The sequence below is a fragment of the Mobula hypostoma genome, chromosome 15, assembly GCF_963921235.1.
Source record: "Mobula hypostoma chromosome 15, sMobHyp1.1, whole genome shotgun sequence".
NCBI lineage: Eukaryota > Metazoa > Chordata > Chondrichthyes > Myliobatiformes > Myliobatidae > Mobula > Mobula hypostoma.
The window spans coordinates 68,436,861-68,453,089 of record NC_086111.1 but is presented as its reverse complement, the minus strand read 5'-3'; the positions used below and the strand labels follow the sequence as shown (position 1 = coordinate 68,453,089).

Genomic DNA, 16,229 nt, shown 5'->3' with positions numbered 1-16,229 from the left:
ACTTACAGAAAATTAACTCAGTGACTTCTGCAAAATCGAAACAATTTTTTAACCCAGTGATGTCAAAGGCAATCAGGAGTTCTTAAAAATGGCCCTTCAAAGTTCAAAGTAAGTTTATTATCAAAGTATATACAGTATATGTCACCATATGTATATAGTGATATGTATGTACTTTGATAATATATGTACTTTTCTTACTGGCATACTCAATAAATCCAATAACCACAATAGCCCCAACCAGTGTACACAGCCCGCAGAATGTTGCCATGGTTCATCGGAACTATCTTGGCCTTCATTTGATGGGATCAATCTGAGTACCTCCATAAGATAACTGGAAAATGGTCAGCTTTACAAATTAACAGCAATGAGAAGCTGCGTAATAAGAAACTGTGTTCTTGCTGTGGCTGACTCCAAGACGAGTATCTGTGATGAACACGTGTAATGAGATGTACACATGATATTAACAAGTTACATACTGTAAGACCATAAGACATGGGAGGAGAATTAAGCCATTCGGCATATGGGGTCTGCTCCACCATTCCTTCATGGCTGATTTATTTGTCCCTCCGAACCCCATTGTCCTGTTTTCTTCCCATAACCTTTGACACCCTTATTGAAAAGAACCTATCAACCTCTGCTTTAAATATACCCAATGACTTGGCCTCCAGAGCCACCTGTAGCAATGAATTCCACAGTTTCACCATCCTCTGCCAAGAGAAGTTCCTCATCACCCCTGTTCTAAAGGGACATCCTTCTATTCAGAGACTGTGTCCTCTGGTCCTAAACTATTGGAAACATCATCTGCAAATCCACTCTATCCATTCAGTATTCGATAAGCTTAAATGAGATCCCCCTCATTCTTCTAAACTCCAGTGAATACAAGCTCAGAGCTATTAAACACTCCTCACACGTTAACACTTTCATTCCCGGGATCATTCTTGTAAACCTCCTCTGAATGCTCTCCAATGCCAGCACTGGAATATCTTGAGAACCTATTCTTAAGGTATACTGTGGGCAATGTTCAACTTCCAGCAGCAAGTTCTTATCCAAAGAAGTCAAACCATTTGAGGAGAGGTGTCCCAACAACAAAACCACGTTTGCATGCAATTACTGTATCCACCTGGCTTGAAAATCCCACAACCTCTGGACCAATTACTTTTAGAGAAAAAAACTTCTCACAGTTCAGGTCAAGACCCTTCATCTGTCCAGATTTAAACAACAGGGTCTTGACCTGAAACATCACCTGGCCATTTCCCTCCACAGATGCTGCCTGACCCACTAAGTTCATCAATTAGTTTTTGTTTCTTTTCTTTCCATCTCCCCAAAGATGATTTTTTTTACAGCTTCTGATTGCCAGTTCTTGGTTTATTTCATCTTATCTGTCATCTATTTGCTTTGATACTTTCCCTCACTATGTCTTTTTACCTTTGACTTTGAAGAGAATTAGATAAGATCAGAACAATACTTACAGCTGACCCTGGGACACCAGCTGGTCCAACTTGTCCTCGGTCGCCCTAAGAAGAGAAATATTGGACCGTTATTGTGATTCTGATAAGCAAGAATTTAGCATCCCAGGAGGGGTAAGCAGCAGAAAGTTAGTGCTTTCCAAAGGGTGACAGAAACCAAAATACACTGGGAATTGTCCCCATATCTCTCACACACACACACTTCCAGTCAGCTTGGGATATATTTAACACATGTGCACCAAAACAAAGTACTTTATGTTGCACAAACACAAGAGATTCTGCAGAGGCTGGAAATCCAGAGTAACACACACAAAATGCTGGAGGAACTCAGCAGGCCAGGCAGCATCTATGGAGAGGAGTACAGAGCTGACATTTTGGACTGAGACCTTTCATCAGAACATCAATAAGATTCTGATGTCATCAGGTCCTGATGAAGGGTCTCGGCCTGAAATGTCAGCCCTTTATTACTCTCCACAGATTTTGCTTGATCTGCCGAGTTCATCCAGTGTTTTCTGTGTGCTATATTCCACAAAGTACTTTTGAGGTGTTGCAATAGAAACCAAACTCTATGAAATGCTGGCATTGTCTTGAACGGTCAGCAGTCACTTACCTTAACGCCTGGTGGTCCGGGTGGTCCTCTCTCTCCCTGTCAATAACCAAAAATATAATTAATCACAACCCCTTTCTGCGCTTCTTCCCCCTTCCCCACCATGTTATGAGGCCTGCAGGCCACTGCAGTGAGCCATAGAGCATTCGGCTTCTAGGTTTCCCGAGCACCTGTATTTACTTAACTAGAGCTGTTAAGCCCTTGTGCTTTCAGTCAAGTTATTTGTAACTGGCACGGGTTTTCCGCATTCTGTGAGTATTTCAAGTGGACTGTCGATTAGTGCTCATCTTCCAACTCCCACCTGACACTTTCTGGTGAGTGAAACCAGTCATTCCAATTCTGTCCCATTGAAACCACACAGGGAAACACAATAGATGAATGTTCCTGCAATTAGCACATTGTTGAAGGTGTACTCCTTCCACGTAAGGCAGACCTGTTTTGCCACTCACCCTGCTGGTTGTATATTCATGCAGCCATTCTTCAACACTCGAACAGAAGGGGTTTTTGCAGGCCTTTGGAACAGTCACCAGTATTGAACATTCAAGGGGGTTCTGGCTGTTCTGCCTGCAGACATTAAGGTCTACCCCATCAGCGGGAGTCCTTGCTGGCAGAGAAACTGAAGGTGTGGGCCAGGGGCTACTTGTGACAGAGAGGCATCGGCGTACGAAAAATGTGTGCCGTCTAACAGCAAGTGATCTTCTTAGTCGCTTGTCTTGTGATCGCAAGACTCAGTTGGACATCGGGGCTGTGGAATGCTGCAAGTTCAATTCATTAGCGAATGGCAGGGGAGCTGCGTGGGCTCAGTGGTAGAGACGACTAGGCCTCAGGCCATGGTGTCACCTGTTTTCAGGCTAGGAGGAGGCACTGCAGTTGGGCACTCACCCGAGTGCTGGAGGCAGGGAGAAATGACATCCATACTGCCCCCGCCCCCCCACCAGTGTTCGCCCGGCAGAAAACAAGGTGTATTGTATTCAATTGCAGACTGCTGCAACGTTCATGAACTGTGGGACTTGAACTATATTTTGTTGTGTGACTGTATATTAACATATGTGCTCGCTACCTTATATGTGCTGAATGTGCCTTGTGCTGTGTGTGACTGTTTGTACTGTGTTTTGCACCTCGGCCCCGGAGTAACACAGTTTTGTTTGGCTGTATCATGGGCATTCATGGCTGTTTGATTGACCACTAAACTTGAACTTGAACTTAGATGTGCTACCATTGTAAATATGTAATTCTGTAAGTCTACCTGACGATATTCAAAATGTTAAAGTAGGTGATTGTCGCAATTGAAAATGAAGTTAATTGTTTATTGTTACTGTGTGTAGAAGAAGAATAAAATATTGTGTCAGGAGAGTGAGATTATTTTAGATTCTCCGGAACTCCCTCTCCTGGAGGTTTGCCGTGTGAATAAAGAGTTTTATATTTCCCAGTTATAGATTTCGTGGGACTCAGTTTCAGTCAGTCAAATTGATAGATATGACCATTACTTTCTCCAGTTTTTTGCTGTCACTCTACTCAAGGAATAAATTAACTTTTCAACACTTTGATTATGAAGATTAAGGACAGAATTGGATATCTTTTGTATTCTAAACAGTAGGCCCATCGACATTCCCAGACACTAAAGCTAATATGTAATATTGAAAATTTATAAAGCTCTGGTGATGCCTCACTTGGAATATTGTGAGCAGTTTTGGGCCCCTTGTCTTAGAAAGGATGTGCTGAAACTGGAGAGGGTTCAAAAGAGGTTCACAAAAATGACTCCAGGATTAAATGACTTATCAATGAAGAGCGTCTGATAGATCTGGGCCTGTATTCACTGGAATTCAGAAGACAATAGACGATAGACAATAGACAATAGGTGCAGGAGTAGGCCATTCGGCCCTTTGAGCCAGCACCACCATTCACTGTGATCATGGCTGATCATCCACAATCAGTATCCAGTTCCTGCCTTATCCCCATAACCTTTGATTCCACTATCTTTAAGAGCTCTATCCATCTCTTTCTTGAAAGCATCCAGAGACTTGGCCTCCACAGCCTTCTGGGGCAGAGCATTCCATATATCCACCACTCTCTGGGTGAAAAAGTTTTTCCTCAACTCTGTTCTAAATGGCCTACCCCTTATGCTTAAACTGTGGCCTCTGGTTCTGGACTCACCCATCAGCGGGAACATGCTTCCTGCCCCCAGCGTGTCCAATCCCTTAATAATCTTATATGTTTCAATAAGATCCCCTCGCAGCCTTCTAAGTTCCAGAGTATACAAGCCCAGTCGCTCCAATCTTTCGACATATGACAGTCCCGCCATGCCGGGAATTAACCTTGTGAACCTACGCTGCACTCCCTCAATAGCAAGAATGTCCTTCCTCAAACTTGGAGACCGAAACTGCACACAGTACTCCAGGTGTGGTCTCACCAGGGCCCTGTACAGCTGCAGAAGGACCTCTTTGCTCTTATACTCAATTCCCCTTGTTATGAAGGCCAGCATGCCATTAGCTTTCTTCACTGCCTGCTGTACTTGCATGCTTGCTTTCAGTGACTGCTGTACAAGAACACCTAGATCTCGTTGTGCTTCCCCTTTTCCTAACTTGACTCCATTTAGATAACAATCTGCCTTCCCATTCTTACCACCAAAGTGGATAACCTCACATTTATCCACATTAAACTGCATCTGCCATGCATCTGCCCACTCACCCAGCCGGTCCAAGTCACCCTGCATTCTCATAACATCCTCCTCACATTTCACATTGCCACCCAGCTTTGTGTCATCGGCAAATTTGCTAACGTTACTTTTAATTCCCTCATCTAAATCATTAATATATATTGTAAACAGCTGCGGTCCCAGCACTGAACCCTGCGGTACCCCACTGGTCACCGCCTGCCGTTCCGAAAGGGACCCGTTAATTGCTGCTCTTTGTTTTCTGTCAGCCAGCCAATTTTCAATCCATGTCAGTACTCTGCCCCCAATACCATGTGCCCTAATTTTCCCACTAATCTCCTATGTGGGACTTTATCAAAGGCTTTCTGAAAGTCCAGGTACACCACATCCACTGGCTCTCCCTTGTCCATTTTCATAGTTACATCCTCAAAAAATTCCAGAAGATTAGTCAAGCACGATTTCCCCTTCGTAAATCCATGCTGACTCAGACCAATCCTGTTACTGCTATCCAGATGTGTCGAAATTTCATCTTTTATAATTGACTCCAGCATCTTTCCCACCACCGACGTCAGGCTAACTGGTCTATAATTCCCTGTTTTCGCTCTTCCTCCCTTCTTGAAGAGAGGGAAAACATTAGCCACCCTCCAATCCACAGGAACTGATCCTGAATCTATAGAATATTGGAAAATGATTACCAATGCGTCCACGATTTCTAAAGCCACCTTGAAGAATGACGTGGGATGTCATTGAAACCTATTGAATGGTGAAAGGTCTTAATAGAGTAGATGTGGAGAGTCTAAGACCAGAGGACACAGCCTCAGAATAGAGGGGTGTCCTTTTAGAACAGAGATGAGGAGGAATTTCTTTAGCCAAAGAGTGGTGAATCTGTGGAATTCTTTGCCACAGGCAGCTGTGGAGGCCAAGTCTTTATGTATATTTAAGGCAGAGATTGATAGATTTTTGATTGGTCAGGGCATGAAGGGATACAAGGAGAAGGCAAGAGATTGGGACTGAGAGGATAATTGGATCAACCATGATGAAATGGTGCAGCAGACTCGATGGGCCAAAGGGTATTCCTATATCTTATGGAAACGTATAGTGGAAATGTTTCATTTGCCTCAAATGAAATCAGCAAGGATCTGCTGAAGCAGATCACAAGTGTTGCCAAGCTTCCAACATAGCATGCCCACATCCAAATAATCCTGACCTGTACATGTTTAGAATGTGCGGAGGAACCCACATGGTCAAGGGGAGAATGTATTAACTCCTTACAGACACTGACAAGAGTTGAACTGCATTTGTACAACTGCTGCAGTAAAGCATTGTGCTAACTGCTTTGCTTCCATGTGATGCCTAAATCAACATCTGCCCTCCCGACATGAACATAAGCCCTCATTGGGCATCCCTGTTCACCCCTTAAGGAGGTGATGGTAAGCTCTACACTTGAACCATTCCAGCCCTAAGGTGAAGGTGCTCCCATTGTGCTCCTGGGGGGAAAGAGTTCCAGGATTCATACTCAGTGATATATAATGGTAATATATTTCAAATTCAGGATGGTGCATGATTTAGAGGAAACCTGGATTTTTATTTATTTTTTATTTTAAAGAGTGGAGATATGTCTCTACCAAAGGAGGTGTGAGGTGCTCCTGCCCTCCGCTAGCCTGCAGGTCACCCTTGAGCAAGGTGTAGCACCTGCTTAGTCCCCCAGTCCGGGTCACGTGAAGCCATGGGATCAGGTGGTGGATGGTCATATGAGCAGCTGGTGCAGATCACAAGTCCTGGTTATGCAACCTCTGTCGCCAGGCAGACAATCCCTGAAGAGTATTGATAATGTCTGGGGTCATCTGCCTTGCAAAGACACTGGCCAGAAGAAGGCAGTAGCAAACCATTTATGTAGAAAAATTTGCCAAGATCAATCAAGGTCAAGGAAAGACCATGATCCCCATGTCATACGACACAGCGCATAATGATGATTTTATTTAGAGACTGAGTGCAGAATAGGCCTTTCTGACTCTTTGAGACATGCTGCCCAGTGACCCATCAATTTAACCGTAACATACAAACTTGCTTACAGATGATGTCAGAATTGAACTCGGAACTCCGACTGCGCTAACCGCTACGGTACCGTGCACCCATCACGTGTCGTGGACGTCACGAGGTACTATTAGAGTAGCCCGGGATATGTATTTCACACGATAGAGTGAATACTCCCCACCCACAGTAGTGTAGCAGTTAGTGCGACGCTCGTGGTGTCAGAGTCTGGAGTTCAGTTCCGACGTCATCTGGAAGGAGCCTGTATGTTCTCCCCATGGAATGTGTGGTTTTCTCCGGGTGCTCTGGTTTCCTCCCACAGTCTATAGAGATACTGGTTAGCAGGTTAATTGCTCATCCTAAATTATCCCGCGATTAGGCTAGGGTTAAATCAGAGGTTGCTGTGTGGCGCGGCTCAAAGGGTCGGAAGAGAATATTCCACGCTGTATGGCTAAATGAAATAAATAAAGGCTTGTTACACACTAGAGATGGGGAAATGAGGTGCACTCACCCGGAGTCCTGGTACACCACTCTCTCCTGTCTGGCCTCTGTCTCCCTGTGGGTCAAACACAGACATAAGAACAGAAAAATGGAAGAATATGTAGGAAGAAAGGGTTAGATTGGTCTTCGAGTAGGTTAAATGTTTGGCATGATACAATGGGCTGAAGGGCCTGTACCGTGCTGTAATGTTCTACGGTCTATATTTATTAAACTGGAACAACAAGGCTGAGGTCCTTTACAGAAATTCAAAGGTTCATTATTATCAAAGTACGTATGCAGTATACATCTCTGAGATTCGTCTGCTCCAGATAGCCACGAAGCAAAGAAGACCATGGGGAGCCTTCAAAAAAACTCATCTTGCGAATGGTCCCCTCTCACACAGAAAAAATTAATGAATCGTGCCAAATGGTAACAAGAATGTAAAACCCCAAACCCCAGCACCCCCCCTACCGCACAAAAAGAAACTAACAGATTGCACCAAATGCAAGAAGCAAGAACAGGCAGAACTGAAAGAGACCAATCTAAGGGTATTTCATTCACTTGCTAATTCCTTACAGGGTTGACTGTAACTTTGCACTTCCTGTCCCCCGTTCCCCATGAATAACCTTCTCCCAGACTAAAACCACTAGGCTTATTGCTTTGTCCGAACACTGAACATATTTGACCTACAACATGTCTTTTTCTGGCTACTTTCTAGCCTCCCAGAACTCTCACACCTTCCTTCTGTTAGTAAACTAAGTTTCTGTCTTCAGAAACTGCCAGATTTGCAAATCATTGCCATTACTTTCATTATGTTATCCCAGGTTTTAAGAGTATTTACACTTTCCCCCTGTCTTTCTTATCTCCAATTATCTGTGGTCAATAGAAAGCCAATGTAGCTGGCTACTTGATACACTTGAGTGTAAAGAACAAGAAACTGAGTATTCACTTAACCACAGTTTGAAGAATTGTTAATGAGTGAAGTCAAGGATTAGAGCAGTGGATGGAAGATGTTTGGTGGCACCTGCCTTCGCTTCATCAATCTTCCTCTTCCTCTTGCTAGCTGCTGTCGGAGGAAAGTGCAGGAGACTTGGGATCCACGTTGCCAGGGTTGATCAGCGAGGCTGTGGTCTCATTTTGGGACACTTTGAGGTTCATGTTGCATGTGTTCCTGGATCCTTTTTCCTTGCTGTTTTTGAGTGGTTTGATCAGAGCAATCGACGCCGACCGGGGTGCTTCGGCGAAGAATGGCCCTGCATTGGCGAGCGGTACAGCGCTGAACTGAACTAAAGTGAATACTACGGGTTTGATGTTTGATATTCTATGTGTTGTTCGCTCACCTTTTGCTGTTTGCGCAGTTTGTTCTTTTTCCATGTGTTGCGTGTTTGATGTTTTCTTGAATGTTGTTTCTTTGCTTTGAGGCTGCCTGCGGGAGGACGAGTCTCAGAATTGTATTTAGTGTACAAACTTTGATAATAAATGTACTTTGAACTTCAAATCTTTGAATCTTAATGAGGAACTATCAGGACGAATTTGATATAAATTCACCAATTGAGAGCAAAATAAAGAGAGGAAGATAAGGTTAGTTTAGGAGAAAAGGAAATAAAAGTAGAAGCAAATTGGATATCAAAAGATATTGTTAGTTCAGTCAAAAAGAAAAGGGAAGCAGATGTAAGATTCAGGAAGCTGAAGTCAGAAAAGAATCCTGAGAAATACAAGAGAATGAGGGGAACGAGGTGGTTAAGAAGGCTATGGAATACTTGCTTTTTTTAGTCAAGGTGTTGAGTTCAAAAGTCAAGATGTTATGATGCAACTTTATAAATCTCTGGTTAGGCTATATCTGGAGTACTGCGAACAGTTCTGGTCACCCCACTACAGGAAGGATGCTGAGGTTTTGGAGAGGGTGCAGAAGAGGTTTACCAGGATGCTGCCTGGTTTAGTGGGTATGCCCTACCACAAGAGGCTGGATAAACTTGGGTTGTTTTCTCTAGAGCGCTGGAGGGTGACAGGAGATCTGACAGAGGTTTACAAGATTATGAGAGGCACAGATAGAGTGGACAGGGAGTATCTGTTTCCCAGGGTAGAAATGTCTAATACCAAAAAGCATGCACTGAAGGTGAGAGGGGGTAGGTTCAAAAGGGATGTGAAGGGTAAGTTTTTTTACTCAGGGAGTGGTGGATGGCCTGGAACGTGCTGCCTGGTATGGTGGTAGAGGCAATTACATGGGGGGCTTTCAAGAGGCATCAGATAGACACATGGATGTAAGGAAGATGGAGGAATATGGGCATTCCATAGGTAGGAGGAGTTAGTTTATGGGGGGATTTTGATTTACTTTTAGTTGGTTCAGCACAACAGAGTGGGCCGAAGTGCCTGTTCATTTGCTGTACTGTTCTATGTTCTATTTTCTAAGGAATTAGGAGAATGAATTAGCAAGGAGAATTAAAGAGAATCCCAAAGCTGAATCTTACATTTGCACAGATGGAGGGCTCTGTGGGAGGGTAGAGTTAGATTGACCTTAGGGGTAAGTTAAAAGATCGGCACGGCATCGGGAAAACCAACTGTGATATGTTATTAATTAATTAATTAATTAGCGATACAGTGTGTAACAGGCCTTCTCGCCCTTCGAGCAATCCCCAAATTTAATCCTAGCTTAATAACGGGATAATTTACAATGACCAATTAACTGAATTACTGTTACGTTTTTGGACTGTGGGAGGAAACTAGAACACCACGCAGTCACGGGGAGAACGTACAAGCTCCTTACAGGCAGCAGCGGGAATTGAACCTGGGTCACTGGTACAGTAAAGCATTGTGCTAACCACTATGCTACCATGTTGCCCTGTTCTGGGAGCTATGTTCTAAGTACATGCATTGCATGGTGGAGTGGAGATGCATCTCAACCAAAGGAGGTGTAAGGCGCTCCTTCACTCCATTAGCCTGCAGGTCAACCTTGGGCAAGGTGTAGCACCTGCTCAATCTCCCATTGAGGGTCACGTGAAGCCATGGGAGCAGGTGGTGGATGGTCCTATGAGCAGTTGGTGCATATCACAAGTCCTGGCTATGTGACCACTGACACCGGGCAAACAATCTCTGAAGAGTAGAGTTTTGATAATGGCTGGGGTCACCCATCTTGTAAAGACACTGCCATGGCAATGGCAAACCACTGCTGTAGAAAAATTTGCCATAAACAATCATGGTCAAAGACCATGATCATCTACATCATATGACACGGCAGATAATGAGAAAATGAGTGAACACAGGTCAACTCTCACTGACTTGGGGGAGATTAATCAGCATCTTTATAACATTATGCATTTTTAACAGTGAATTTGTTTGTAAGATACTAAATACTGATGCACCTGAAAGGCATCTTGTAGGATGTTTTCCTAATTTTCATGTTTAACTGCACAGGAGTGTTTGTCAGTAGTTCCTGCTCAAATTCCACATTCATTTTACTCAGCAGTGAGGATTTCTACAGTATTATCCAGGGCCATTAAGACCTTGCATTGTCAGCCATTGTCTCTCCCAGGTCACTTCTTGATAGATTCAAAAGATTCAACGATTCAAAGTACGATTATTATCAAAGTATGTTTGGAAAAAACAACCCTGAGATTCGCTCTCCCACAGGTAGACATGGAATAAAGAAACACCATGGAATCCATTCAAAACAACATCAAACACCCGACATGCAAAAAAAAGAACAAACTGCGCAAACAGCAAAAAACAAGTGAATAACACATAGAATATTAAACATCAAACCAGAGTCCTTGAAACTGGAATATTGAGTTCAGTTCAGTTCAATCTAGTGCCGAGTCATTCGTGGACTAAAGGCTGCAGAGTCAGTCCACGTCGAAGTGCCCCAATCAAAATCGTGCAAAATAGCAAAAAAAGAAAAGAAGTAACCAGAAACACAGATAATATGAACTGCTTTAAAAATTATTCTGATCCACGAACCTTGATGATCAAGCCTTACCCAAGACTCCTGCACCTTCCTTGGGCAGGAGCGAGTGAATGGGGGAGGGAGAGCGGTCAAACGCAGGCAGACGGCGCTGAAAACCCGCTCGCCCTCGTTGATTTCAAACCTGCTTGACACTTTAATTGGCGAGTAAGGCAGCCCAATAAAACAAAAAGCACCCATCATTAAATAGATCCAAGATCCAATACTTAGAACAAACTCTCCAAACTTTACCGGCCAACAGGAAAATAGGAATTTGATGGAGGCTGTCCAAAGAAAATTAAAACATGTTGGATTTAATCAGAAAGGAGAAAACAAGAAAGTACTGGAATTAGCACTGGAACACTTACCTTCTCTCCTTGTTCACCTTGAGGTCCTCTGGGGCCCTAAAGAGAAAAGAAATAATTGGTAATACGTTGAAACTTGTGACAAATTCATTTCTGGGCTCCCGTCTGGCCGTCGAGGACCCCCACTATCCAGGTCATGCTCCCTTCTTGCTGCTGCCATCAGATTGGAGATACAAAACCTCAGGTCCCACACCACCAAGTTCAGGAACAGTTATCACCTTTCAGCCATCATGCTCCTGAAACAGCATTGATAATTTCACCCACCCCAGTATTGAACTAATTCCACAGTGTGTGTATGTCTAGTTTTAAGTATTTATGTATAGTATAGGGTGGCGGGGTAGAGATACATCTTTACCAGAGGAGGTGTAAGAAGCTCTTTCCCTCCGCTAACCTACAGATCACCCTTGGGCAAGGTGTAGCACTTGCTTAGCCCCCCCGATCAGGGTCATGTGAAGCCACGGGAGCAGGTGGTGGATGGTCGTATGAGCAGCCGGTGCATATTACAAATCCTGGTTATGCGACCACTGACACCAGACAGACAATGTCTAAAGATTATTGATAATGACTGGGGTCACCCATCTTCTAAAGACACTGCCCAGAAGAAGGCAATGGCAAACTATATCTGTAGAAAAATTTGTCAACAACAATCACGGTCATGCGAAGACCGTGATCACCCATGTTACACAACAGAGAACAAAACAAATGAATGTTTTTCCATAAATTCTATTATATTTCTTTATTTTCCTGTAAATGCCTGCAAGAAAATGAATCTCAAAGTAGTATACGGTCACATATACGTACTTTGATAATAAATTTACTTTCACTTTGGCTCTTATTCAAAAATAGCAGGAGACTTTCCTTGGGTCTGTGCTGACTATGAACTGAGCCATTTACACTTTAATTAACCTCAAAGAAGCAGAGATGTTTAGATGATGCAGTCCTAAACAATTGCACTAGGTTACACATAGCTGCATCTTTAGCCTCTGTGTTGAATGATCTTCCTTTTAAAACAGCGTGTCACATTTACAGAGCGTCACATTTTCACGTCAAGTAACGTCAGCAGATTATTCTTCACTAACGTAGCATCTGAAATTTTTAGGAACCATTGATATTGTAGGGCATAAACAAATAACGAATTATTCTGCTCCAGTGGCCAGGCTGATCACTTTTCCACCTAAAGAGAGGTATTAGGAGTTTTTAACAGCATTACAGCCTAAGACTGCCCTGAAGATGTCAATGGCAAACCACTTCGGTAGAAAAATCTGCCAAGAACAGTCATGATCATGGAAAGACCATGATGGCCCACATCAAACCACTTGGCATGTAATGAACAAACAAACACCCTAGTCACTATTTCTTGTTTGCATTATCTTTCCATCCACATAGCAGCATTTGTGTGGGAATGAAGCATAGCATTAGCAAATTCCTAAACTGTAGATGTTGCTGAAGTCCAGCTGCACTTACAGACTTGTACACACCTCATGGCACGCACTCTGTCACACTCACCACCTACACACAATCACTCCCGTGTTCAATGTTTCTTACCAACCCCCCTACCCCACACCAACATCCCCTGACCGTGTCACACTCACTGGCTCAGATTGGACAGGTGAAAGAATGTATAGAAATACTTTCCCCATTTACAAAGTAGTTAACGGAAGTATTATCCCTGCCGTTTGTTGAGATTTACAACATCACTAACCCGATCACCTGGTTCTCCTTGGCGGCCAGGTGGTCCTGCAAAGCCCTCACCCGCGTTTCCCTGGAAACAAAGAAAGGACGTTATGGAATTAGTTTTTACCAATGTAATTTCATACCTGTTGCACCTATTCTATTACACTACACACACACACACACACACACATATTCAAGACACACATGCATGCATACATACCCATCATACACACACACATAACACACACCACACACCATACACCACACTCTGACTTGTTTACAACAGGCTCGAACCTTAATCCCACTCTTCATTGAACAGCTCCCAACCCTATAGAATATGGATTAGTACTCTGCACACACACACAAAATGTTGGAGGAGCTCAGCAGGTCGGGCAGCATCCATGGAGGGAAATGAATAGTCGAATTTCAGGCGAAAACCATTCGTAATGGTTTTCACCTGGGTCCAGTGAGATGGAGGAACTGAGTGAAATACATGTTAGTAGGGAAGTGATGTTAGGTAAATTGAAGGGATTAAAGGCAGATAAATCCCCAGGGCCAGATGATCTGCATCCCAGAGTGCATAAGGAAGTAGCCCAAGAAATAGTGGATGCATTAGTGATAATTTTTCAAAACTCGTTAGATTCTGGAGTAGTTCCTGAGGATTGGAGGGTGGCTAATGCAACCCCACTTTTTAAAAAAGGAGGGAGAGAGAAACCGGGGAATTATAGACCGGTTAGCCTAACATCGGTGGTGGGGAAATTGCTGGAGTCAGTTATCAAAGATGTGATAACAGCACATTTGGAAAGCGGTGAAATCATCAGACAAAGTCAGCATGGATTTGTGAAAGGAAAATCATGTCTGACGAATCTCATAGAATTTTTTGAGGATGTAACTAGTAGAGTGGATAGGGGAGAACCAGTGGATGTGGTATATTTGGATTTTCAAAAGGCTTTTGACAAGGTCCCACACAGGAGATTAGTGTGCAAACTTAAAGCACACGGTATTGGGGGTAAGGTATTGATGTGGATAGAGAATTGGTTAGCAGACAGGAAGCAAAGAGTGGGAATAAACGGGACCTTTTCAGAATGGCAGGCAGTGACTAGTGGGGTACCGCAAGGCTCAGTGCTGGGACCCCAGTTGTTTACAATATATATTAATGACTTGGATGAGGGAATTAAATGCAGCATCTCCAAGTTTGCGGATGACACGAAGCTGGGCGGCAGTGTTAGCTGTGAGGAGGATGCTAAGAGGATGCAGGGTGACTTGGATAGTTTGGGTGAGTGGGCAAATTCATGGCAGATGCAATTTAATGTGGATAAATGTGAAGTTATCCACTTTGGTGGCAAAAATAGGAAAACAGATTATTATCTGAATGGTGGCCGATTAGGAAAAGGGGAGGTGCAACGAGACCTGGGTGTCATTATACACCAGTCATTGAAAGTGGGCATGCAGGTACAGCAGGCGGTGAAAAAGGCGAATGGTATGCTGGCATTTATAGCGAGAGGATTCGAGTACAGGAGCAGGGAGGTACTACTGCAGTTGTACAGGGCCTTGGTGAGACCACACCTAGAGTATTGTGTGCAGTTTTGGTCCCCTAATCTGAGGAAAGACATCCTTGCCATAGAGGGAGTACAAAGAAGGTTCACCAGATTGATTCCTGGGATGGCAGGACTTTCATATGAAGAAAGACTGGATGAACTAGGCTTGTACTCGTTGGAATTTAGAAGATTGAGGGGAGATCTGATTGAAACGTATAAAATCCTAAAGGGATTAGATAGGCTAGATGCAGGAAGATTGTTCCCGATATTGGGGAAGTCCAGAACGAGGGGTCACAGTTTGAGGATAAGGGGGAAGCCTTTTAGGACTGAGATGAGGAAAAACTTCTTCACACAGAGAGTGGTGAATCTGTGGAATTCTCTGCCACAGGAAACAGTTGAGGCCAGTTCATTGGCTATATTTAAAAGGGAATTAGATATGGTCCTTGTGGCTACGGGGATCAGGGGGTATGGAGGGAAGGCTGGTGTAGGGTTCTGAGTTGGATGATCAGCCATGATCATAATAAATGGCGGTGCAGGCTCGAAGGGCCGAATGGCCTACTCCTGCACTTATTTTCTTTGTTTTCTATGTTTCTATAAGACCTCACATCTCAGCCCAAAATGGCGACTGTTCATTTCCCTCCATAGATGCTGCCTGACCTGCTGAGTTCCTCCAGCATTTTGTGTGTGTTGCTCAAGATATCCATCATCTGTGGAATCTCTTGTGTCTCTGGAATTCCACTTGCTGTGGACCTTCCCCTCTTCTGTCAATGCTCCATCAGCTCCATCATGTAAAGTAATTGCTTGCAAATGTGAGCCAAACAGACATGCTACTAGTTATTCTCATACTCGCAAACATCTCCAGCGGCAGAGTCCCTGGTGCAGGGAATATCCACAGATAATGGTAACTGGAAATCCATATTCCCAGGTCATATTCTGTCCAATCTCAGAGACAGATTGTAAGTGCAAATATCGGTAAAGCCACAATATAGAGTACTGTGTCACCCTTCTATAGAAAGGATGTTATTAATCTAGACAGGATGCAACAAAAAAGAATTTACAAGGAAGGTTGTTACCAGGACTGAATGGTTTGAGTTCTAAGGAAAGCACAATTGGCTAGGGCTTTTATTGTGTACAGTTTTGGTCACCGAATTATAGGAAAGATGTCAACAAAATAGAGAGAGTACAGAGAAGATTTACTAGAATGTTACCTGGCTTTCATCACCTAAGTTACAGAGAAAGGTTGAACAAGTTGGGTCTTTATTTTTTGGAACATAGAAGGTTGAGGGGGGACTTGATAGAGGTATTTAAAATTATGAGGGGGATAGATAGAGTTGATGTGGATAGGGTTTTTCCATTGAGAGTGGGGGAGATTCAAACAAGAGGACATGAGTTGAGAGTTAAAGGGCAAAAGTTTAGGGGTAACATGAGGGGGAACTTCTTTACTCAGAGAGTGGTGGCTGTGTGGAATGAGCTTCCAG

General features: G+C 43.6%; 1 protein-coding gene across 1 annotated transcript in view; it reads right to left on the bottom strand.

The window, feature by feature from the left end:
- The window catches only part of col7a1 (collagen, type VII, alpha 1), a 366,380-nt gene that overhangs the window by 160,889 nt on the left and 189,262 nt on the right, over positions 1-16,229 (bottom strand). Inside the window, exons 45-49 of the mRNA XM_063068334.1 lie at positions 13,242-13,301; positions 11,543-11,578; positions 7,269-7,313; positions 2,077-2,112; positions 1,470-1,514 (exon numbers count right to left, since the gene is read on the bottom strand). Of these exons, the coding sequence (XP_062924404.1) occupies positions 1,470-1,514; positions 2,077-2,112; positions 7,269-7,313; positions 11,543-11,578; positions 13,242-13,301 (222 nt within the window). The remainder of the gene's footprint in view (positions 1-1,469; positions 1,515-2,076; positions 2,113-7,268; positions 7,314-11,542; positions 11,579-13,241; positions 13,302-16,229) is intronic.